The sequence below is a fragment of the Amblyomma americanum genome, chromosome 1 (genome assembly GCF_052857255.1).
Source record: "Amblyomma americanum isolate KBUSLIRL-KWMA chromosome 1, ASM5285725v1, whole genome shotgun sequence".
In the NCBI taxonomy this organism is placed as follows: domain Eukaryota; kingdom Metazoa; phylum Arthropoda; class Arachnida; order Ixodida; family Ixodidae; genus Amblyomma; species Amblyomma americanum.
This window is the reverse complement of record NC_135497.1, coordinates 301442345-301468130: the sequence shown is the minus strand read 5'-3', so window position 1 is coordinate 301468130 and position 25786 is coordinate 301442345. Positions and strand designations below refer to the sequence as shown.

Genomic DNA, 25786 nt, shown 5'->3' with positions numbered 1-25786 from the left:
AAGAAATGTGGATTTTAACGTCCCGAAGCGACACGTTAGCAATTAGAGACGCTGATGTGGAGACTATTGGGCGAATTTAGACCGCCTGGGGTTATTTAACGCGTACTTACGTCGCACTGCACACGGGCGTTTTTGTACTTCGCCTGCATGGAAATACGACCTCAACGTGTCCGCACTCTAAGACCCACGCTTATTCCCCAAGCGCTCTTCTCTACTTTGCGTTTCTTTTGCGGACAGGCTGCATTCCTCACCATCTCCTCCACCGCCTGTAAGCGGTAGCGAAAGGGATCTCATCAGGGGGGACATTCTGGCCACACAGTTAGAGCGTTGGTCCGCCCGTAGACATTGGGGTCGCTCAACTACCTTCCACAATCCTCCGGCATGCGACTAACAACACGGAGGCAAGAACAGGCGGCAGAAAAGCGTTATAACGAGCCTACATCATGCGTTGCCGGCGCAAACTTGGGGACTCAAGAAAACGAGAGGCTGCTCAGCTGACGTGCGAAGCTATCAAGGCTTTTGTAAACCCTCCTCTCATCTAAACTCTCAATCATGAATACTTTTTTTGGTTACTTTTTGCACAAAAGCGATGAACAAGGCGGCCGCAAGCGGGACTTTCTGCGCCTAGCAGACGACGCACTCGCCACGCTGGACCATTTCTGGCAACAACAGCCCAATGCTGCCCGCACGCCGCCCTCTGATTGCGGTACTTTCAGAGTTCCCGCGACTTTATGTGCGGTTCGAGATATTGAAGCGAAAGCTTCACTACGGGACCTGGGGCTTCAAATTGTGGGCGATTCCTCTGCGCACAGACTGGGAGAGAACGCACAGACAGGGAGACTCGGGCCAGCCAGTAAGAACAAAGGTTTATTCTCACATCGTCGACGGCGGGGGACCAGGTGACGTCGGGGCAGGAGGTCAAGACTGTGCCCGTGGCAGAGAGGGGGGTAAGAGCCCACCTCGACGAACGGGCCTCCATAACCCCCCCCCCCCCATGCTTAGACCGCGTAGCCCGGTTCTCCCTGCCCGACTCGGGAGAGAAACGGTGGTCGAGGGTACGCGGGGGGAGGCACGTGATTTGAGTGGGCGGCCCGCGAGTGGGCCCTACAAATTGCGGACCGTCCGAATTTGACCTTCAGCTGGGTTCTAGGTCAAAGCACGAAAAAGAGAAAAAGAATTGGATCAATATCCATTATCGGGAGTCGAGCACGCGGCAAATTATCCAGATCTTCTTTAAAGGCCGCTCAGCGAGACCACTATGCCATCGACGCAACTTTGTTTTCATTTATTGCATCGAAATGGTATCGAAAAGACATGTCTAAGCATTCTTACGCCACAAAACACCAGGGCCCGAATTACGGAACTCGCTCTAAAGTTGTAGAGCGTTACGTCAAAATGACGACAGCATGACGACAAGGCGTGACGTCAACGCGTGACGGAACGCGGAATAAATCTATGGCTAGTAGGGTGCCGCCCCGGAAGAGTTTATTTGCAGGACAAGAGGCCTATTTGCACGGCAAGGGGCCGTATGCTAACTTTTTTATAAGAACACGCAGTGAATAAAATAAACATTCTTTTATTCTTTCATAAAAGTGTATTTCACTCTCACAGCCATGAAGCAAAACAAGGACATTCAGTTTTGCAAATAACTGCTTTCGTGGGTAAGTTTTGTTGTCATGAGGGCGCGCTGGCAGATGTAAACAGTGAACATGGCGGCCTTCAAGAAAACAGCTGATCCCACGGCTAGTTCCTGCTTTTTTACGCGTCGTCTGAAATCAGGGTTCTATTTGGTTGTCCAGAGTGCGCGGATAACAATTATCGAAGTCAGTGAAGGTCACGGGCCTCCAGAAAGGAACCTGCACGCAACGTCGGGCCCGAAAATCGACGAAGACAATTTGAGGTAAACCTGTGTTATTGGTTTAAAGATGCCACATGCCAAGCATAAGATTGGGGTTCTGTTTCTTTTGCTTTAGCAAATACAAGACGTCCACGAAGCACGGCTTGTTGGATACAATCAACTTTTTTGGATTCATAAACGTCTGGCACAAATGATTCAGTTGGGAAGGAGCAAGAACCAAGCAAGGCGGTTGGGCGCACGCTAACAACCTTGCTTGTTTTCGGTCATTCTTGGCTGTGCTATAAGTTGCTGCAGCGCAGCACACGCATATGTTCCTGTAAAAACATATTAGCCCCAACTCAGAGCAAAGGTGTTTTCCTGCTTTCGAAAAGCGGAACAGAAACTATTGCCTGTTTGTTTTGCCCGCTGTGTTCGCTGCTGCAATTCTCTAAGCGGGAATTATAGTCTCGAAATGGCGCCAACACGAAGAATGCCGAGCGAGCAAGAGCTAATCATAATAGAGTTTATCGAGAGCCATCCGCTCTTGGCTCGGGCTTCTGCCGACCTAACAAACTCATACAGAGCTGTTGAAAAGGTGAGGTGTGGAACCAGCTTGCGTCGATTCTCAACAACAAGGGATCGGCCGTTTGAAAACATGATGTCTGTGCCTTGCGCCTTGCTAGCACTGTTTATTCCATTTGTGGTGTTTTTTAGTCTCGGAGGAGGTGCAGGAATGCATAGACAAGTGGTTGAGCATTATTGAGTGCTTCTCTTTTGCTAGTGCTCTTTTAGTTTCATGGTTTGCCAGTACCAATCAGCCGCGCCTTTTACCCTGTTACAACAGAGGAGATGAACGGGGAGCCTCAGCAAGTTGTCGACAAGACACACTGAGCCCCACAGACCGTGAGTTGGCTTGCCGTTATTCAAGCTCCATACTACCCTTTCTGGCAGCTGCTTGAAAGTAATAGCACTATACTCTCTGGCAGCATTTGCAGCAGTAGCCAAAATACTGCAGTGATTCTACAGTATACACAAAACTATCTCTCTCTGGCTTTGCCACGCAGTGCAGAATGTTTATTTCCCTTGCAGCGAGGCTGTGATATCTCCTAGCAGTCTAGCAAATGTGCACATGAAATATGCTATAACAATGCTGCCCAAGATTGCTGTCCTGTATATTTATGGCAAGTCCTCTAACACATTGTACCAAATGTTTTGCGTATTCCACCACGTGATGAGCACATTTTCTTTCCCGACAGCTACACCGGTGCCCTCGCCGCATCCCTCACAGCAGCACACACCAGAGCCCCCACTGCAGCCCTCATCGTGCGCCACGCCTAGCCTTCTTGGGAAGCGACGGCGAGACGATGGGGCCAATGAGGTGCTGCACCAGACGCTGTATGAATCGCATCATTTGGATTCCCTTACTGAGGCCCGGAACCGCCAGGACGCTGCTTTTCAGCAGAGCATGCTGGAGGTGTGTACTCGCTGCGCACACTGCACTTTGCAGAGTCGAAGCCGTCACCTGAAGCATAAATATCAGTACTCTCTTTTGAGCACCTCTACTTCTGTTTTGACGCCTCTTGTGGGAGGTGGTTGGGACAGCTGAGTTTATGAAACTGACACGAGTCTTCTACAACCATACTTTGTCAAAAATATCTCAGCCCCTGAAATTTTGCATAAAGCTTAAGCGAGATCTCAAAATTGGTTGTCAGTAATAATTTGTAATTGGATGTATTTTTATATGCAGGCCATACGGGAGGTGGCAGATGCTGTGCAGGCGTCAAATGGGCAGCAAGAGCTGCTCATCCGGAACGTGAACCTACCGACGCTAATCTTACAAAAGCAGCTTGAGCCACCTGCACCACATTGAATTGTTCATATTTATTTGCATTATTTGCGTGTTTTTATATTTATGAAAGAACAGCTTCATATGTTTATATTTATTCAAGAACATTATTTACTTCTCTGCCATGTGCAGACTCCTTGAACTATTTTTAGTTTGCTTGTTAAAATTTCCGTTTTATGTGTTTATATTTATTTACATTGTTTGCTTCTCTGTCAGGTTTCTGTATTTATTCAAGATCATCTCTGCCATGTGCCATACCATCATTTTTTTATTTCTTGTAAGCTCTGCAGCTAGGATGCTTCACACTGTTTATTTTCTTCCAGTTATGTAATTTAAGTTCTGCCAGGTGTGAAAGCCTCCTATACTCTTTTATTTTCCATTCCTTTCAAATGTTTACCTGCAGCTGTGGCAGGTGCACAAGGTGCAATTTCTAGTGCTTGTTTTCTTTCATTGCAATATGTGGGCAAGTGCAATATGTGGGGCAAAGTTGTTCCGAAGTGACTGTAGTTATGAAGGGCATCATAATATGGGGATTCTGGATACATTTTGAACACTTCGATTTTGTGCCTGTTAAGTTTGTTCGCATGTTCCTGAGTTGTTTTTTTTCGCATTACTTTTCCTGCTTTTCCGTATAGTGTCCATTGTGTGCATTGTAACATGTTCTATCCTCAATAGACCCGAGGAAAAATGAGGCTTGCCAGCATTCGTCCAAAGTCACTTCTGAACTAGTGTTGAATGCAGGCAAAAAAAAAAAAATTGGGTGACGCTTGAGCTCCACCTTTAAATGTGTGATGCAACAATGTTAATGGCTCTCGTTTGTGGGTCCCTTTACAACTTAAAATGCAGCCATGTTGGCATCATCGTCTGTGATACTCGTGTGTCTTGTATACGTAACATGGTTTTTTGGTCCAGTAAAATCTACGAAGAGCAATGTCTTGTCTAGCACTTGCTGTGCATTCCACCAGTTATGTAATGTGTTTCAGCAAAGTGCAAACCAGGGCTACATCGGGCCTACAAGTATGCACAACATGCCAAACCTGTGATTATTAGCATTCAAGCTGGCAGTCAAGATGAAGTTTTTTTTAAGGGCAAACAGCGCGTAAGACTTAGACGGAAAGCAAAGAAAACATAGGACGAGCGCTCATCCTGTGTTTCCTCTGCTTTCCGGCTGTGTCTTTCGCACTGTTCGCCTTAAAAATGTACAGCCAACTCGACCGTTTGGCCACAGTGTAAGATACAACTGTTCTTGTGCAATCTCTGCGCAGCACTCGACAAGGCATATGCAAATCACTGTTGATGCTGCATGCATTTGTTTCCCTGCTGTGTGTTACAGTTGGGAAACTAGTATGAACAGCTGTGGCGAAAAAAATCATTTTGACCAATGAATAAACGTGGTGCAAAAAAAACGCTTTACTGGTGCCTAGCAGTCTCCACAGCACACTTTTCCCTCGTGCACATTCATCAAACACATAGTTACCGCAAGCAACTGTTTGCCTAAATGGGCAGGTCGACGTAAGCAACGGCGAAAAACGCTGTACAAGGATGCATTTCACTTGTTGGACGAGCTGTTTCGGAGTGTATTTCGACTTGAGAAGGAGAAAGTGCAGTAGCTGTGCGACAAGCTTGCTGATGCACTGAAAGGCATACTGGTGACCACTGTCGGCGGAGCAGCAGTTGGTGTGTGCACTTCATATCTTGCCACTGGAGGCTTTCAAGCACATGTAAGAAAAAGTAATTTACAAATGCTGGAATGTGGCTACCAGTGGCCAAGGGCATCATATCACACAGGGGCTCACGCACTAATACAGGGCAATGGCACTGCCCCGTAGCAAGAGTGGCTGCGACAACTCGCCATGCCAGCACGGTGAGTCATTGCAGCCAGAGCTGCCAGATGGTGTAGGGCTTACTGCCGGTGGTGCTGCTGTTGCCGCTGCTGCTGTCGCCGCACCATCTGCAGGTGTGCTTGCCTCTGCGAACGGGTTGTGCCAAAGAGGCCAATAATACGGTCTCGCATGGCTCTACCACGCAGGTAGGTCATGCGGGATCCTGTCCCCGCCAAGTACCCGGCAAGCAGAAGTGGCCCATTGTTGTCAGGGTCATCAGTAGTGTCGTCTTCGTCTGCTGCCAGGGCTTCTTCAAGACAGATGTTGTGCAACGCAGCACATGCTGCAAATATGACCACCGCCCGCTCCGGCTCGTAGTGGAGTGTCCGGTACCTTTGAAGGCACCGGAAGAGGCTTTTCAAAACACCCATGCAGCGTTCCACAGCACATCGCATTGAGGCATGTGCTGCGTTGTACTGCCCTTCTGCAGTATTTGCACCAGGATGCCCTGACACTGGTGTGAGCAGCCACGGCTCCAGTGGATATCCACTGTCTCCTGCACGACCAAAATTTGCAGTGAAGTGTGTTGTTGCCTATGTAATAAATGATTCATACCAAGCAGCTCAAAACCAGTATACTGAACCAGAATTCATAGGCATGCAGAAGATCCATGACTAAGGGGTACCTCTGTAAGCACAGCCTTCTAGGTTAATGATGTACTGTGATATCCTACACGACAATAACGATGTGCACACATATTTGGCCTTGGTGTTTTACGCTTGAAATACGATTCACTTTATAACAATGTTTCTTGTGCCCCTGAACCAGCAGTAACAATAAATACACAAAAATAAATACGATACATCATACTGTTGCATGTCATCCATGTTATAACCCGCCTCATTTAGGTATGAGCCACTGCTGCAGCTTAATACGTGCTGTCGAAGTGGCCCGATGATCAATAGGCTGCTTACCCAGAAGAAACTCTCCATCCTCCAGCAGCCCGTGCTCCACCTTCCGACGCAGCCGTGAGTAGCGCCAAGAGAAGGCATCGTGACAAGACCCCGGGCAGCGAGGGTCGACCGCAAGGATCTTCATGTTTGCGTCGCAGATCTGCGAGAAATTTCACAGGCAGACAATCTTGGACGTGAACTTCCATTGTCGAGGTCGCGGCTTTCGAACACATGCGGTCAGAAAACCAGACTACTCACGATCATGGTGTTCATCGCGTAGTATCCTTTGCGGCTCCAGAATGCTGCCCGGTTTGCTGGGTCACCCCGCGGCGCTTTTATGGCAATCAGCGTGCCGTCGACGCAGCCGACGACGCCGGGGATGGTGCCGCGGGGAAGGAAGGTCGCCTTCGCTGCCGCTTTTTCCTCGGGGTGCGCCGGGAAACGCACCCATCCCTTCTGTGCGCCGACTTTGCAGATGGCCTCAGCCACACGCCGCACGCACTTGCTCACCGTCGGTTGTGCGAGGCCGACACACACTTGAAAGCCCCGGAGGCAAAAAAACGGAGAGCGCACAGCACCTGCCGCCGCACCGACAAAGCGCTCGTCCGTACGCCTCGCAGTTCGTCTGCAAGTTCTCCTTATCGAGTCGAAATAACCGACGGAACAGCTCGTCCGGCAAGTCATACGCGTCCTCGTACACCGTCCTTCGTCGTTGCTGGCGCCGACGTTGCCGCCTCCGCCACAAATAAATAGCAGACGCCGCCGCCGCCGCCATTTTCCCTCTAAAACACTTTAGACCGACTCTAAGCGGTCGCAAAAAACAGTCTAAAACCGCGGGCATAGTTAGGTGTGCAACGTCATGCGTTTTTTCTTGTCCGTGACGCCATTGCAGCTTCCCGTGACGCAACTTTTCAAAATGGCGCCGGTGACCAATAGGAGCGGGAATTTTAGAGCGCTCTCAATTGTAGAGCGGTCGGAGCTAGTTCCGTAATCCGGGCCCTGGCAGATAGTCACAATTGTATGCGCCGACGGGGTCGCATGCTGTGGCGGCTCCATACGGCGCTTCGTAGAAGCCACTGCGAAAAAAAAAATGCAGCGCAAGCAGACGACAAGCAGACGACACGGGTGTTTGGTTCAGCGGGCACGCCGTGACGTTGTATTTCAGTGTGTTTCTTTCCAGGCCGTCAGGCGCCGCCAGCATTGATAGTGGCTCCGCGGGCTTGTGACCTTTTCTGGTCGCTGCAGACAGCGGAGTTTCCACTTCTATATAGAGTTCCTTCGTGGCCCGGAGCAAGAAGCCATTTTTTTGTTCAATTTAGCGCTTGGTACAGTATTGATGAAAATATGTGCTGTTAGCGAACCAGAACACGTTCATTGGCGTCGGCAGCACGCTTGCCACTCTTTGTCTAGAAATACTCTTGGCGTACAGTGTGGCGTACAGAGGGTGCGCCCTTGGAGCCATCTTCCTGCTGGTGGTGGGAGTCATGGCGATGTCCATCATCTACTGGTACAGAGACTGCGACCCACGTTTGGCCGGAGCCATCCCGAGGTACGACCAGGTGAGTAGTCTTATGACTTCTAGAATGCCGGAAATGACGTCAGTCACGCAGTTTAAATTCCGTTAGTTTCGCGCATGGTCACTCATTGCGTCTAGTATTTGAAGAACAAACTTGAATGTTAGCACCTGAATTATTGTGTAGTGACGGTAGTCAATACTGCACAATGGAATTTTACCAACGTTAAAAATTTCGAAAATATTATTACTTTTCAGGACCTTTTTCAATTTAAAGTGTGGAAAGTTTTAAAGGAGCACAGTGCACAGATGAAAAATGCAGCGCTGATTGTGGACCAGCGAGCAAAAGCTGGCGGTCGCAAAAAAAAATCTGATTTCAAAGCGCTCTAAGCATATAGCCTGAGGCACGTAGCATGTAGTAAGCGCCTCTTCTTAGAAGTGTTTTTCAGCGCAAAAACACATAAGGCTGGCGTACCCTTAAGGGTAATCATTTCCGAACAGGACATTTCGGAGAAATCTATCGCTGTGTTTCTGATGATGGATTTTTATGGCGCAAGGGCATCTGCGGCGAAAGACCGCCATGGCACAAGGTTGTTTCTTCTACTCAAGGTGCACCGAGGTGTGTTTCTAAAAGAAACACCAAATTTCTTGACGATAAATGACCCATTTCTAGTACGCAGTTCAGAAGTGTTAACTGCTGTGAAATCGCTTTCTGACAAGAGCCTTCTTGGTCTCTCCATCGCTGTGAAGGATCTTCATTACCCCTTGCCCCATCATAACCTGCTTACCATAGTCGAAGATTCCATTCATCATTTCGGCGCTGTCATTTCAGAATGAATCCGGTTTGTCGATCAGCAATTTTTCGGAATTGTTGCACTTTATCTCCGCTCCACCTTCATAAATTGGCAAGGCGCTGCGCACATTCAGAAACAGGGAATATGCATTGGTTCCTGTTTGGCCCTTGTACTTAGTGACCTGCATGTGGCACACCTTGACAGGAGCCTCCAAAAGCGGCTTACCAGCCCACTTGTGGTGAGAGTCTTTCGTGCTGTTGAGGATTTCCTTTTTCTGGTTGAGCGTACGCCATCGTGCTTAGAGCACGTTGAATCCAGTATTTTAGCTAATGTACAAAAGTGTTTTTTCACCGCTGCTATTGACTAACGAAATGCCTACTGACAACGAGATCCGCTTGCGTCATATCCGTTTTAAATTCATGGACAACCACTTGTGTTGGAGCTATTCACCTCGCGCTAACAAACTTCTACTGCCCTACACATCTGCACATTCGAAACTCGTAAAGCGAGGGATTATTAATTTATGCTTGAAAAATGCCCAAGAAAAGCCATGCCCTCACCTCATCAGCCTGAGCTTTCACGGACAACCTGCAAGGTTTTATGAAGCAGGCTACCCAGCTGATATCTGTGTTTCTGTCGCTGCCGGCTTACTGAAGAAGAAGCGCCAGGAAGATCAACTACCGTCTTTGCCTTCAGAAAGAAAGACATAATTGCCGTCATTCCATACATTCATTACCTGTCCCACAATCTCAAGAAAATTGGGACGACAGCGAATGTTCGCGTGGTTTTTTTCAGCCTCTGAAAAACTAAGTGCGCTAGCCAAAAAAAAAAAAAATTTTGCCCACGCAGATAAACGCCCCCAAAAGCTGCAGTGCACCATCACTCACAGGAAAAAATTCGTGAAATGTACTGAAGGCATTGTTTATGACATCCCATTTTCTTGGGGCAAGTGGTATGTCGGTCAATCTGGTCGTTGATTGAATGAGAGGCTTCGTGAACAGAAAAACAACTTGAGAACTATAACTGGTAGTAATCTGACTTTGCAGTTTAAGGAGTGTGGTCGTCTGCCATTTTTGGATAAGTGCTCGACCGCGGCCAGACACCGGGATCAGTTAACACGTGGAATTATTGAAGCAGCGCGTATCGCTTATTGGAAGATAACTGTGCCAGCAAGCCGTCTATCTCCCTGTTTAAAAGACAGCTGGCCTTCTCAAACAATCGCTGATTCGTACATGTCTGTAGTTCCTCGTTCTACTGATTTTCATTCTTTTTTTCCGGGCGCATGAGTCTGTTTGCTTTCACGGGTCACATTCGTCTTGGTCGCCTCAGGTTTCTGTCAGTCGGAAGTTAGCGCCTGTGTTGTGTGCGTCTTTCTTTGTCCCTTGTCCCGTTTTGCGCTACACTCCCATACCATGGATCACTGCTACCGACACGCCCAAGTAGCTACCCTTGTGAATTGAGCATCGCTGATTGTAAGGCTTCCGTGCGCATTGAGGTGCGCCCTTAAATTTCAGGCTGCGCGCCAAGGTCATCACTAAACCCAGCTATTTTAATCGCTATCGCAATATGGGGACATTTATTTGCCAGTGTGTACACAATGTCAATACTGGATGCTAACCTTGTGAAGATAAAAAAAATGTGCTCGCCGTAATCTCGTCTCACCTGGCTGAAGCATGCATGCAGCGATAGCAGCGTGTGAAAAAAAAACGCGCTAAACGAGTGCTTCTGCAAGTACTTCTGCTGGCATGAGCCTCTTTTGTGGTGCGTTTCTCTAGATTGTGCCCTACTACATCAACGAGAATCTTTCTATATTGCCAGGAATGCGCGGTGTCTTCCTTGCTGGCGTCGTCGGCGCCTCCATGAGGTATGTGCTGCCATTGCTTTTCGAGTATATATAGTGAGCGTGGGCGTTTGGTGTGGGGTGTGAGGTTTAACATCCCGAAGCTGCAGTGGAGTTACGAAGGGACAGCCTGGTTCATGAGAAACGGGTATGTTTCGGAGGGCTCATGGTACTCATCCAGCGTCTATGCCGCATCACCACACAACGAACCTTACCGGCAGACGTGTATCAAAACGAAGCGACGTAGAGTGCAACAACTGCAGCTTCGGCGCTGCCCTTCATGGTCCCAATTAAGCCTTGTTGCGTTGGTATAAATTGCTGTTTTTCTTGAACTACACTTCGCGGGAAAAAAAGTTGCGCGAGAATTTTTCGCTAATATTCCCGCCATGTTATGCATCTGTGGGCACAGACCACTAGTATCATTGTAGAAAAAAGACTGCTTCCTTTGTTTTTTCGCGCTCGGCTTAGAGGAATAGATAACATGAGTTTATTTACTGATCACTTGTAAAAACCTAAAAATAAAAACAGATCAATGCGTTTCAACTGTAGTCGGATACAACTCAAGAACGAAGCGGCAGAGGCCCCTCAAGGAGGCCCTGCCGGCCAATGGCGTCGAGCGTTTGTCATGACGTAGCGGTTGATCCCTTAGCGTGACACCGCACATGAACGACAGGTGCCTCCGTGAAATGGGATCAATCGCGACGCATTACAATCGGGACGCCATTGACTGGAGGGCCTCCTTTGATGTGCAGCTGTACTGCGTATTTTTTAGGCGTCGCTTGGTCAAGTTCACCAGCAGCTCCGGACACTGGATTCCGGGTTGCTTTCACAGTAAATTGCAAGTTAAACTTCAGCTCAACTTTGGCGTATGTTTTCCACTACGTTCCGACGAGGGTTTCTACTTCGAAGTAGCCGCAGTGTTCCGAACAATCACAACGGCTAACGATGCACAAAGGGCGAAGGAAAACGAAAATACAGCGCCTATCCTGACGCTTCTCCACACTTTAATTCGTCCCTTGTAACGCATTCGAATCCACAAGGAAGTATTCCTCGTTCGATATACGAAGGGGAGGATCGTACAGTTCATAAAATACGCAAGGCACAATGAGAAACACTCTGACTGCGAGAGAGTTACAAACGTTGCAATGGCTCATGTGCCTTCCGCAAGAGGGAATTACATTCCAGTTCAGCTGTGACATGAATTACGCAGCTACATGCCATCCCCTACCTCGACGTATATTTACGCAGGAATTCTATTTTAAAAGACTGTCCCCGAATGCATTGCGGTCACCATCTGCTTCTCAGTTACCTGAAATGTCGCGCATGTGCAGGCCAGAGGTCGAGCCGCCGCGGTCACGATCAGCGTGCGTTAGGCACCGCCCCTGCGGGGAAAGGTAGTCGGCGAGCGCACTGAGGCGCTGAAAACAAGAACGCGAGTTCGGTCCCCAATTCCGCATACCGTGTTTGTCACGAAGGCGAGATGCAAATTTGCTTGTCCACAGAATTTCTACACTTATTAACGAACTCCAAATGGCTCGCATTTTCAGCTATCAACACTGTCTGTGCGCGCGCATTCACCATGCAAGCATTGGCGGGTGCACGAATACGCATCCATAAACTCCAATAGTCAATCGCACAAATGCGAGATCTTCGTTTTACGGCTTGGAAGTGACATCTGGACACCGGAGTCGGGATACTGAGCTTTTACCGTTTACCGCGCGAAGCGCATGTACCAATAATTGGCGACTGATTGAGACGCGAACTCAAGCTCTAACCTATAAGCTGCCGTGCACTCTTCTTCTTTCGTCCATGCGCATGTTATTAAAAACATTCACTTAAGTCGCACTGGCACCGAACATAGATTTTAACGCCCCTAAGCTATGAGGGATGCTTTAGTGGAGGGCTCCTTCTGATCTAGACCATCTGGCGTTGCTTAGCGTGCACTGACATCGCACATCACACGGGCGCTTTGGAATATCGCTGCCTCCGAATTGGGGCCACCGCGGTTGAGGTTCGATCCTCCGAACTTAGGCTCAGCAGCCAATCGACACAGCCAATGAGCTACCTCAATTGGCGGGTGCATGCACTTACGTAATGAAGTGGCTATGCGCATCTCGCCATGCGTCGAAACGTGGCCTTTCCCCATCGCGCACTCCCTTCGAGTAATATTCGAGTTTTCGAGCACGGCAGTTAAAAATCTGCTATAACCAATGCCAGTCTGTGAGCAGAATATATGCTTAACTGCTGAGTTCAAAGAGACATGAGTGCGAAACCCATCTCTTTTGCTTCGCGATTAATGACTTCCTTTATTTTCCAGCACCGTGTCCTCCATCATAAACTCCCACTCTGCTGTATTCTACGTCGATGTGGTGACGCCTTACTTCTCCAAAGCAAAAAAACGACCGAGTTACGTCATCTCCATCATAGGTACGTGCGCACGGAAGCCTGCATTTGCACGTCCGGCGAAAGAGCACGACCCACTGGCCCCATAGACCGACATGACATGATATGCTTCTTCCTATGCAAGGCAGACCTTCAAGGGACGTGAACGTGTGCGGTCTCGCAAAGGGAACTTGCGACCTGTAGCCGACGTAACAGAGTCTGTTGCTTGGCGTCCTGTTACAGAGCTTGTTTTAGTTCAAAGGTTACTGCAGGAGCTCCGGCGTAGCGATCTATCAGTCACAAGTCCAAATCATGTCGGGCGGGCATTTGTCATATCCATCATTATTATCAGCTCTCGTAACTTCCACTGTGGCGCAAGGGCATCTCCCATTTCACTCCGTTAAATGTGCCCTGTACCAGCTCCGACCACCCAATACCTCCTCAAACTTCCCAATCTCATCCACCAACTTGACTTTCTGCTCCCCCTGCTGTGTTTACCTCCTCATGGAATCCACTCTGTTATTCTATTTTCCTAAGTGACCATCGGTTACCTACTCTCTGCATTACATGCCGTACACATGTCTATTCTTTGCTCTAGATTTCAACTAGGGTATCGTCACGTCACGTCTGATCGCTGACCCATTGTGCTCTCATGTCTCTTAACGTTTCCCTGGTAAATTTCTTTTCTGCAGCTTGCTGCGCTGTCCACAATTTAGTTTTTAACCTTTTCCTGAGGCTCCAAGTTTCTGCTTCATATAGAAGTAATGTCAAGACACAGGTGTCAAATGTTGAGATACTGGTAAGCTGCTGTTCACCTGAGAATACCTGCCTCCAAAATGCGTTCCACCCCATTCTTCTCCTTTCAGCTATTCCACTCTCGGGGTCCGGATGTGCGGTCACCATTTGCTCTATAGTAGATGTAGCTTCTTACCACTACAATACCTCGCTGCCTATCGTAAACTGTTGGTCACTTACCATAACTATTTAGCATGAGTTCGGGAGGAGGATGTGATGTGGGAAGGATGGTGGGATGGGGAATGTAAACTTGAAGATCTGTTCTCCAGGCAGGATGGTTGAAAGAGGATTAGACCGGTAGACCTGCAAAACTATGACAAAGAAATACACCAACTCAGCAAAACGAAATCCGGGTAGCTGGGGAGGGGGTAACTACAAGTTGGGTTGACTTAGATAAAATGAAGAACTAGAACCTTAACTGAACTCTGCAATAAAGTGGTGACTGCCCTGACTGCGAAAACAAAAGGAGAACAGAGACTTCACCGTCCATCTTCCTGTCTTGCGGTAAGGCTATACAGTGTACACTCTTCGTAAAAAAATATTCAGTCGAAAGGGTTTCCTTCAAAGCCGTGTAGGGGAGCTCTCTGTTGCCGCTGGAAGTTCCAAGGTTGGCAGGGGTGAGTACCAGAGTTCATCTCACCTGAACGAAACGAGATTTGGAGCGCTGAATACGCAAAATGACCACACTTCAAGACCAAGAAGCAAGCACGGTAGGCTGCATGTTTTTGACAACGGCTGTACAACAAAATACTTCATTCTACTTCCAGCCATTGCGAGCGGCGTGATGATGACCGGGTTTGCAACTCTACTGCCGTACATGGGAACAGCTGCAAGGGTAAGCGCGATGTATGTGATAATCTTAAACATGTTGTAAAAATAATTCTCATGAATTTCAGCGACTTCTCTAGGCTTTGGGTGCACTTAAAGATATATAGTTGGTTAAAAAGGAGAAACCACGAAACATGACGCCTAGATTACCTGCGCCTGTTTGTTTTTTTTTCGGAAGAAGTGCGCCCATTGTCAGGAAGACATCGCCTTCTGCAGCCACTTCATTTCTTGAATGATGTGGTGGTGTAGCTCTAGCGTTGCTGAGAATATGGCGGCATGTGTGACCAGCGGCGCAGTTATTCAAAACGATAAGTTCAGCTTAATCCGTTTGCAGCGTGTACTGCTGCTGGAAAGAAATTATCAATGTTGAAACTTTGTGCGCATTCTTTGGCGCTGCCATTTGAACGGCATTAACTTTTTCCCTCGAGCCGCCGAGGTGGCTCAGTGGAGGAGGAGGAGGAGGTACACTTTGTTAAAGAAGAGGTCTTAGGCGCGGGTTGGGGTGACGTTCCCCTCCCCGCGGTGGGCTCCTGTTCTAGGCCGGACGCCAGGTGGCCGAACGACTTCTTCGGCCGGTACCGTGACACGGAGTTGAACCCACGGTTCCGAGTTGAGCAGCGCGGCCTCCCACTGCGATTGCGAAGAGAGCGGCAGACTGTTCAACGGCTTGTCTTGATTACATGAGTATAGGATGTGTGGTGTGTCTGCCTTATGGTGTCCACAGAGAGAGCAGACCTGGCTAAACTGCTCTGGGAACCATATAGAGAACGGATTAAAGAAAGTGTCTGCTTGGAGCTGCCGCCAGCTGACTTGTGTTTTACTTAGAGATCTATGTGGTTCTGGGAAGATTTGTCTTTCTTGAAGTGGATAGTAATTTCTTTGTAGGTCGTAACTCGCTCCTTGGCCGACCTGAGCTCGGGGTAGCGCACCTCCCGGTTAACTACGAATACTCGGGGAAATTGGTGCGCCGCCTCGTTTCTAGGATGGCCCGAATGGGCGGGGACTCAGATCATTGTGATCTGGCGGGCATTGGATATTTTTTGTAATATTTTGATGGCTGCGGAATGGGCCCTTCCTTTGGCAAAATTTCGAATTGCGGCTTTACAGTGGCTGATGATGTATTTGGCAGTGGTGAAGGCAACGGCTAAAGCTATGGCAGCTTCCTCGGCCTCCACCAGAAATTTTGTTTTATCGATTGTCGCCGATGCAAGGGGAAAACCTCGATGATCGACAACTGCCAGAGAAAAGGCGTCTCTGTCAGCATGTTCTGCCAAGTCCACATGCGCCCTGTCTTTCTGAACAGTAAATCTTTCGTGAAGTTTTTCTGCCATAGCCTTTCTTCCGTCCGTATCGTAGTGTGGATGCATGTGTTTGGGCAGAGGATGGACTATTAAGTATTCGTGCACATATCCTGGAATCGGCAAGGTGTGTGCACGCACTCCTTCATATTGTATTCCTGCCTTCTGTAGGATGAAACGTCCCGTTTCAGTGCCTGATAGTCTTTTTTATTGAGCGGTGAGGTGTGTTTCCATCATTTCCGCTAAGATGTTATGAATTCCTAACTGTAGTAGTGTTTCATTTGGCGTATGACGGGGGAGGTTGAGCGCAATTTTGTATGATTGTCTAGTTAGAGCATCCAGGTCATCTCTTTCTCTGACAGCGAGGGTGACGTATGGTGTAGAGTAGATGACTCTGCTAAGAACGAAGGCTTGGATTAGTTTCCTGGTCACGGCTTCTTTAACTCCTCCTCGCCTATTCGCGATGCGTGTGATGAGGAGGGAAAGTTGGTTGATGGTGTTTCTCAGTTTCTTCATTAGTGTCTCGCTTTTTTTGGTTTGACTGTATCAGCATTCCTAATATTCTTAGTGTTTCGACTTCTACGATGGCTGCCCCTTCCGCATATATTTGGATCTCAGGCGCTTTATTCTTTCTTTGACGCTTTGGGTGTAGGATGAGGACTTCAGATTTTGGGGGTAACACTCACGTCCCGCGGTTTGTGCCTCCTGTACTACTACATCTGCCGCTTGTTGTAGCGTATCTTGTATCGAGCCGATACTCCCTTTGGTGGTCCAAAAGGTGATATCGTCCGCGTACAAAGAGTTCTAGGTCTGGGATTTTGGCGAGTTCGTGTGCCATTTTGATGAGGGTTATATTGAATAAGAAGGGGGACAGGACAGATCCTTGTGGAGTTCCTCTGTTTCCTAAACTTAAGGTGTGAGATTTGATTGTGCCAATTTGAATTTTAGCCATTCTATCAGAGAGAAAGCCCTTGATGCAGTTAAACGTTATTTCGCCTACATTCAATGGTGAAAGAGAACCTAGGATTGCTTTGCGTTTGACGTTATCAAATGCTTTGGTTAAATCTAGAGCTGGAAGTGCCCTTGTGTTCCTTTCTTGCTCCTGAGATAGAACTTCGTTTGCTAGTCTGAGTATTCTATCCTATGTTGATAAATGTGGTCTAAAGCCTACCATAGTGTTTGGATATAAATTCTCTCTGTGCTTGTGGGACTGCAGTCTGTCTAGTATGACGTGCTCTACAGTTTTCCTATGCAAGAAGAAAGGGAAATAGGTCTGAGGTTTTCGAGCGCGAGCTTTTTGCCCGGTTTTGGGATGAATTTAACGATGGCATGTTTCCAAGACGCTGGGAATTTTCCCTCCCTCTAACACTCGTTCGCAAAGTCCGTGAGGGCTGTGATAGAAGCGTCGTCTAGGTTTCTGAGGGTCTTATTGTTAATGCCGTCCTCTCCCGGAGCGGATGTCCTGCGTATCTTAAGGAGGGCTGCTTTGATTTCCGCCATTGTTATGTCAGCGTCCAGAAGGGGGTTAGGTTGTCCTTTATAATCGGGGAGGGACTTCGCCTCTCGGGTTGTGCAGAAGTATTTCTGCTTTAGCGTGTTTATAATATCTTGATCCGTGCCTGGGCCTATGTTTAAAAATTTGGTGATTTCCTTTTGAGTCGTAGCTTTGTTCGATTCCGGATCAAGGAGATGCCGCAGAAGATTCTAGGTCTCTTTCGTGCCTAGATTGCCATTTACAATTCGCAGATATGGTTCCACTGCTGTCTCGTGAGTTCTACAAAGTGTTGGTGAATTTCTTTCGTGAGTATGACTATCCAGTTTCTAAGTTTTTGTTGCATTTTTGCTCAAGTCATCTTTTTTCCAGTCTTTGCCTTGCCTCCCACGTGTGCGTAAGTCAGCTGTCAATCGTATTTACGCCTAGGTCAAGTACTAGTTCTTTAGCGGCCTTTCCCACATCCGATAGGAGGGTTTGTATCCACCGTTTTAGGTCTGTAATCGGTTCCTGATTTTGGTCGCGGATCATCCTATATTTGTCCCAGTCGATGATTCTGTTTTTTCTGGGTTTGGGTTTGAGATTGCCAATGGCGATTTTAAACGTCATGATATAATGGCCCCTTCCTATATTTTGTCTGGTGTTGCTCCAGCTTATGTCTGGGAAATTTTTGCCTATCGTGAGGTCTGGGCACGTGTCCCTGTTCTCGCTGTTGCCTATCCTGATAGGTAGCATGGGGTCCGTGTTTTGGGTTAGCCTTCTTTGCTTCATAAAATCCATCAGGGCCGTGTCTTTCCTGCATGGATGTTGTTGCGTGTCCCCATTGCACGTGTTGAGCGTTGAAGTCTCCCACAATTAGGGTTGGGCTTTGGCCTGCGATTTCTAAGGCTTTGAGTATAGCGGTTTTCGCTGGTGCAGCCTGTGCCCTGGGGTGGCTGTATGCGTTCAGTGTGAACAAAGAGGAGTTTCTTTCACTAGGCAGAATTTCGATAAATATACAGTCGAGCTTTACGTATTCAATCTCGTGGTTAACCACGGTAAGGTTTCTATGTACCATCGTAGTGGTTGAAGGCTGTCCTACGATGTGACATGGCAGAACTGCCTGGTACCCTGGCAGTCTTAGTCGAGACATTCTGGTTTCTTGGATCGCTATTGCGTCAGGTTTTTCGGATCGCGATTGAATATGCAACTGCAGATCTGTTTTTTTGTTGCGCATAGACCTGCAGTTCCACTGCCAAATTTTTATTGTTTTAGGATTGGCCAATTAGCTGGGATAGATCGATTGGCGCCCCTTGAGCTGACGGGGGAAGCCGACGTAAATTTTCCTGTAAAACGGTGTCGATTACTCCGAAGTTGTGATCTACATCCTGTATGCGTTTTTCGAGTCCTTGTGTTAAATTGTCAACTCCTTGTGGTAGGTTATCGAGTTTCTGGCTGTGCTCTTCCACTTTTTGTTCGAATTTTGGTACTCTATCCTCCAATGAGGGATTTCTTATGTCAGCTACTGCTCGTTTTTTGCGAGGTGTTTCTTCCTTCCTTACTACGCTTACTGGTGTTTCGACTGATGCGCTCACAGTAGTTTCCACTTCTGTGACTTCCGGCATTGGGAGCAGTTTTGGAGGAGAGTCCTTAGACTTTGCAGGTGCTTTTAGTTTACTATTTTCTTGTTCCAAGTGTTTGATTCGGTCTGTGAGCGTTTGAATGTGGTGGAGTGCCAGATCGAGTTTAGACTAATGACTGCAGCTCCGTCCCCTTTCCGTGAGAGGCCACTCCCGCCCAGCACACCTGTTGACAGAAATGATGACAGAATTCCGTAAAAGAAACCCTGAGATCATACAAGCAAGAACCATGGGAAGAACATCAAAGTCCCTTCTGCTCCACATCGATGCAGACGAACTTCCAGATAGCATCGTATACTTCGGAGTACTGTACCCAGTCTACCCCTTCATTCTAAAAGTAGAGGCGTGCAAGAACTGCAGAAGAGTCGGACACAAAAGTGACGTAAGTCCGGAGCCACCGCTACAACGGTGCCCGTACTGCGGCAACCAGCACCTAAAATAAGAAATATGCGACCCAATTTGCATTGTCTGCGGAGGAGGGCACCGCACAGGCGATAACAGCTGCAAGAAACGATTTCAACGGCCCCAAGCGAAAACATCGAAGCACCAGTCAAGATATAAATCCCGGACCTGCGACGACCCAGCATGCACCCAAAGGAAGGACCACTCGAGCTCCTTCCCGTCCCTGGACCGCGGATCCAGCAGCAGCCGCAGCGGAAGTAGCAGCCGCAGTGGAGGTGGCAGCAGCACCAGCACCCGGAGTCAGAGCCCCGGGCTCAGTGGTTATGGTGCTCGGCTGCTGACTCGAAAGACGAGGGGGTCAATCATGGCCGCGGCGGTCGCATTTCAATGGAGGCGAAATACTAGAGGCCTGTGTACTGTGCCACGTCAGTGCACGCTAAAGAACCCCAGGTGGTCAAAATTATCCCCAAGGATACATTGCAAGCCACACGCCCAGAAGCAAGCCCCCTGGGCTCTAAGCTATTGAAAATGGGGGTACTTGCAGCATGCCCTCTGTGTGCGCACCAAAGACTAGCGTCGGGCGCTTCCTTGGCGCGTTTCGAGAGAAGGCCATTCTCGGAGGGCTTTCTACTGGATGTTTGGCCGCAGATTTTGAAATCTCTTCATTCAACACGATCACTCCTGCTTTTCTTGTACAACAGTGGTCTCGACTCACACTTCTGAAGCGCGTTCTTGATGTGCTTGCATATATTCACATATCTCTTTTGTCCAATTCGTCACCCATCTTAACCTCCTTTCTTCGCTTCAGGGTAGCAGGCCAGATGACGATCCTTCAGGCCGACCTCTCTACATTGCTCTCAAATAAACCACTCCCTCTGAAAAATGCTGCTTTTAGCGAAAGCTGTCTATGGACTGCATGCCATAATCTCGTGGTTTCATTGCTTCGCCAAAACTTGTTCGATCCAGTCTGGATAGCACTCGAGCAAGTCAGTGGAGACTTCAGGTGACAAGTGCAATCAGTCATCAGCGTTGTTTGACTCAACGAATGCTTTTTCGTCGTACAAGGTACTTCCCCCAGGAGCTTACAGGTGCGCCATGCAAGGCGGTATTAATATACGTATAGTCTTCGAAGCAGGCGGTTGTTGCGTTCTCATATTCTAAATAAGTAAATTAAAGGCCCATACCCTTCACCTGCACTCCTCGCAACTTGGATTTTCATTGCCGCAAATCGAGTTCTGAATATGCGACATTTTTTTTGGAGCACGCGTAATCGTGTGTTACATTGGCGACTGCATATGCCTGTCTCCAATGGTCATAGTTAAGTTCTCGAGCTGTTGCTCAGGGACCGATCGCGCGCGCACCCCGAAGCCGGTGGCTTGGCCCCCTTGGTTGATGTGTGTTAGCTGTTTTTGGGGCTCCTCGAGAAGCCGCCATCCAGGCGCCGCCGAAATGGGTTTGTTTTGAGACAAACGCGGCAGATGGCGGCAACGACGGTTAACCGGCAGTGAGGAGGCCCGTCCTGGTAAAGTCGCACTCGGGCCGCAAGACGCGGCCGACGCGCGGACCCCTGGGGTTTCGAGAGGGGGTCGCGTGTAAATTTATTGCTTTCAACGGCGAACCGGCCGCGGGACGGGCCGGACGCCTCGGAGCAGGCAGCAGAATTGGGGAGCGCGACCAGGGCAGTGTGCGTGGTTCGGACTGGGTGTTCGGTTTCCCTGAGCTTCCGCTGGCGTTTTTAGTGATTTTGTGTCTCTGTGCTGTAACCAAGCGGAGATGCGCAACGTCTTCGCGGAATTCGCGCGGTGCCCGCGCGACAACAACAACGTGAGCATCGGCGTGCTATTTGCTCCTTCAGTTTGAACGAAATTCTCCTGATTGGCTCCGAGAAGCGCATTTCCTATTGGTTACAAAAAAGGTCCCCAGAATGCTGGGCGAAGGGATTTAAGGGCGAGTTTTTGGCGCGAACGGGAGATTGGAGATCGGAGGGCAGGTCGCCTGTGAGCGCCCGTACAGTAAAGAGCTGGTGTCCCGAAGAAGTTGTCCAGTCTGTTCCGCAACGTGTCGCCGGATCACCGAACCATCAGAAGACTTCAAGATCAACACCATCGATCTGTCGGTCACCAACATCGATCGATCAGTCACTCATCCTCAAAAATTAACTGTCATGTTAAAGAATTGTTATTGTTGCTGTTGGTGTGGTTGCTGCTGCAGCTGTTGCTGCCGTCATTGGTGTTGGTGTTGTTGGCAAACACCTATTTTCTTATTTTCTGCCTTCTGGGGGAGCAGTTTATAGTATACTTTCATATCACAAACTCACAGTCTGCTTGCTGCGAGTCATGGTCAGAGCTTCACTTGAACCCTTCTACACCAGCGGTTCCAAACTCATTGCGCCACGCGGGCCACATTGACGAACTATTGACCCCCAAGAGCCAGTAGCTTCCAAGGGGAGAGGAGAAAGAAGGAGCGGTTAAAGCGAGTCACAAGTAAAAGTAAAAAAAGTAGGAAAATTTAAATTCAAGTAGAAAATGAAAAACGAAGCATTTTTAGCAAGTCATTTTCTGTGCAGTGGAAGATAACGCAGCTGACTGAAGCTAAGTGCACCCATGAAAAAAGTTTACATAATGAAATCAACAAAACATTCAAAGAAATCTAATGACGGCGGCAGGAATCCACGGGAAATGCTGAATAACCGCATGCATATAGCACCTACGTGAATGCTCCACGTGCTACTGTGCGCATAAGAAAGCTGTGCTTTATGTCGAAGGCAATCGAATTTAAAGAAGTCAACATTAAACCTAAAAACTGTTACATCACTTACATTTCACTAAACACCTCTTGTGTTCAAGAAGGCTCGTATAAGGAGTGGCCATAGGCTTGGGCGCACGGAAAGAACTAAAGGCCGACAGGCAGGTTGTTTTGAAACCCGCTCGAGCATGGACGGAGGCTACTGCCAGGGAGCTCAAGGTGTGCTTCTTAAACGACCCATTCTGGAGGTGATTTGTACGCCATGACTGATAAACTGTGATGATGTTCCCACATGAGCAAGGTACACTAGAGTGGTGGTTATGGCTTTCTTTGACGCCTCGGGGTTCCTGGTGAAAATTTCATGCATTATAGAACCACCATTAACGACGAGGCTTTCCGGCATTTTTTTTTACAGGTGACCATGGTCATATGTAACAGCATATCAGGTCCATTGTGCGGACTTTTCCTCCTGGCACTTTTGTTTCCGTGGTCTAACACAAAGGTACGTGCTCAAAGGTAGCTAAAAGGGAAAGCAGTTGAGAGTCCTGCGATGAAACTAAACGATTGTTGTTGATCGGTGACAGTTTGTAAAAGTGTCTGGTACGTTGGGCTTCTCTAAATGCGTGCTAACACGGTCCTGCCTACAAGAGCGCTTCATTTTAAGTAAGAAACTTACAGAATGGTTTGTTTTTTCGATGTATTGATTACAATTCTTGCTATTAATCACGCGAGCGCCTAAAACTCACGCAAACGCGCAAATGACTCTTCAGGTGTTGTTGTGGTTTCTATAAGGCAACTTCTGAGAGATGGCGACGCGTTTTCCTTGAGTATGAAAACGAAAACAAGCTTGAATAGCCTCCCATTCATCTCTAAACAGGTTTTCATGAAATTTTTTAATGCGCATTTATTCCTAACGTTTGTTTAGTTGATGCTTAATAACTGAAGTTAGAGAGGTTATCTTCCTGAGCTGAGCTTGTTATCTGAGTCACCATACTGTTGAAATCATCTGGCGCTTCAGCGTTGCGGAGACGACAACAAGAATCGTTTCCGTCCAAATGTATTCGCACAGCACAGTATATCGCTACTGGCGGTCACTGCAGAAACCGGTCGAGCCTCAGACGTGTTTTGGTAGTTTCAGGGTCTAATAACGTTGCGGCTCTGGTTACAGAATTGTCTGAACAGCACGGGGGGTTTTCAGCGAGTGACTCGACATGCAATACGATTTGGTCAACGTATAAAGGGGAGTCCCGAATGGTGCATGCTAGTGAATAATTACTACCTAACGAAAGCTTTTTTTTAAACGAGATTTATAGCCGCGGGGCATCAATGGGCGCAGGTGTGATGAAAGTTGTAGTACCAGCAATGGTATTTTACTGATCGATTGCGGGCTCCCCTCTAAACTAGCCGAAACCGCATGCGTGCAACATCAACAGTTCAACGTATGTGGATCCTGCTTCAACGTTTATCCCTCAGTGATGATCCTGCTTGCGCGCTGCCTCCAGGGTGCTGCTAGTTCGACACTGGTGTCACTGGCGCTGCTGCTGTGGCACTCCGTGGGCCGGAGCTTTTCCGGCATCGAGCCGCCCAGGATGGATGTGAGCATCGACGGCTGTCTGGCCAACGTCACGGCAGTATCCACCAGCGCATTGCGCCACGTCAGGTGCGTATACGTCGCATGCTCCCTTAGTCAGGACGTTGAAGATGCGGACAGGGGGGGGGGCGCATCCATAAGCGACCGGCGCTACTCCGAAGAGCAGGCGCGCGTGAAGTGCTCACAGTCCGTTTTGAGTTGGTGGGAGCCAAAGAAATTCCTGTCGTCGCAGCTGATGAAACCGGCCCAATGACTTTCATACCGTTAGAAGTCAGCGGCGGAAGGAAAAGTATGCAGTGTGCTCCTGCTTTTTCTCTTTATAGCAGCAAGGTGGAACGTATGAAGACTGAAAATTTTGCACAGGGAAAGTGCGCGTTGCTATTTAAGTTTTTTTAGTCGACGACGGTTACACTCCGCAGCACGCACACCTATTTGACTATCGAACATCCGCGCGCATCTCTGGCAGCTTTGAAGGCCATATATGTATATTGAACAAGACGGCTCCCACGCCGCCCACCTTGTTCGGTCACTTAATCACAAGACGATCCACGTCCGCCGCGATGGTCGGCAGAAGGGCTGTCAAGGTTAATAGGCAAGCGAATCAAAATTCACCCAAAAGCAGCACAGACAGCCGCCGTTGGTCATTTGGGAGAACGCTACACGCCTAATGCAGAGGTCTTCGGTTCGGCTCCCATCGGCGGCGTGTAGTTGTCTTTTCTTCTGCCCTGTGTTAAATTATCTTCTAAGATAATTACATAGCTAATTTTCCCCACTGAGGAAACATAAGAATAATGGAATTCCCCTCTACTTCCCTTGGTTTCGATGACTGCCGGCTTCTTTAATGCGTATGCCCCCACGAGCCTCTCAATTTGCTACCTTTAATTGTCTACGAGTTTGCTGCGCCGTACATGTCATTATTCAGCTCTCTATGAATGTCGGCGTTCAGACACTTTTCGTCAGAAGCTGCGTTTTCACACGCTGCGTTGCCGCAGTTGCAAAATGGTTAATCAAAAGAGCGCTGTTTGAGTCGCACCAAAAACGTATACAGAAAAAAACGGTGTAATGCTTCCGCTAATTACTGGAAGATGGGTTATTCTGGTTTAAATTTTTAAGCAGCACGTTCAGCCTTCCGCCAGTAAAACTGCTGCGACTGGGATTACTAAACAGTATAATCAACTTCCGATAATTCTGCTCAGTCGACACGTGTAACGTAAACTCGAATAACCAGTCGTTTGCACTAAAGCATGCATCATAGATCTCCAGCGTATTAAGCATTTTATGATGGCGGTTATTCCGCGCTCGAAAGTAGGTGCTGTTCAACTGACCCTGAAATGCTCGCATGAGCTCAATGTAACCCTTTCACTCACCAGATATTACCCAGTAGGTAGAAAGCTTGCACATCTTCAGGTTTATTTTTAGAAACACGCCATGATTGCACGAAAAAGAAATCAACCTTTACCAATTGGTTTTTGGTTTTAAAATTGGTTTCTGAGGAAGCGAAATGGCGCAGTAATTGTCTCACATCTCGGTGGACACCCGAACCGCGCCGTAAGGAAAGGGAGGAATGTGGGAGGGAAAGAAGATAGAGAGAAAGCAGAGCCTTGTGGAGGGCTCCGGAATAATTTCGACCACCTGGAGATCTTTAACGTGCATTGGCATCACACAGCACATGGACGCCTTAGCTTTTCGCCTCTGTGAAAGCGCGGCCGCCGCGGTCGGGTTGGAACCCGGGAACTCCGGCTCAGTAGCCGAGCACCCTAACCACAGAGCCACGACGGCGGGTCTGATGACAATTTCTGCCGCTTCTTCTTACGCCCACAACGTGACTCCACATAATTTTTGGTGAAACAGTTAAGCTAGCTTTAAGCAGTTTAAAGCGCTGAAGCATTCCTAACAAAAACAAACAAACAAAAACAGGCACTATCCGTAACCATATCAGCGCTTACGTAAAACGCAGAGGCCTCCATATGAAAGAAGTTTTGTGCGCCCATTTCACATGCCTGGCTTAATATGATACCACGGGGTTTG

General features: G+C 48.2%; 2 protein-coding genes across 2 annotated transcripts in view; both read left to right on the top strand.

The window, feature by feature from the left end:
• Positions 1-1709: 1709 nt before the first annotated feature.
• LOC144119602 (uncharacterized) lies at positions 1710-4270 on the top strand. The gene is made up of 4 exons (XM_077652180.1): positions 1710-1900; positions 2682-2740; positions 3094-3311; positions 3585-4270. The coding sequence occupies exons 1-4, from the start codon at positions 1710-1712 to the stop codon at positions 3705-3707; spliced, it is 591 nt and encodes a 196-aa protein (XP_077508306.1). The 3' UTR covers positions 3708-4270.
• Positions 4271-10521: 6251 nt separating this feature from the next.
• The window catches only part of LOC144098303 (sodium-dependent multivitamin transporter-like), a 31133-nt gene continuing 15868 nt past the window's right edge, over positions 10522-25786 (top strand). Inside the window, exons 1-5 of the mRNA XM_077630848.1 lie at positions 10522-10630; positions 12924-13033; positions 14551-14618; positions 22583-22669; positions 23670-23827. Of these exons, the coding sequence (XP_077486974.1) occupies positions 10587-10630; positions 12924-13033; positions 14551-14618; positions 22583-22669; positions 23670-23827 (467 nt within the window). The 5' untranslated portion in view covers positions 10522-10586. The remainder of the gene's footprint in view (positions 10631-12923; positions 13034-14550; positions 14619-22582; positions 22670-23669; positions 23828-25786) is intronic.

Bases quoted from the DNA above. Each gene is read 5' to 3' on its own strand.
- LOC144119602 (XM_077652180.1), top strand. From the start codon at position 1,710: ATGGCGGCCTTCAAGAAAACAGCTGATCCCACGGCTAGTTCCTGCTTT. The intron at 1,901-2,681 runs GTAAACCTGTGT...CTGTTACAACAG, and splicing joins ATCGACGAAGACAATTTGAG to AGGAGATGAACGGGGAGCCT. The intron at 3,312-3,584 runs GTGTGTACTCGC...TTTTATATGCAG, and splicing joins TTCAGCAGAGCATGCTGGAG to GCCATACGGGAGGTGGCAGA.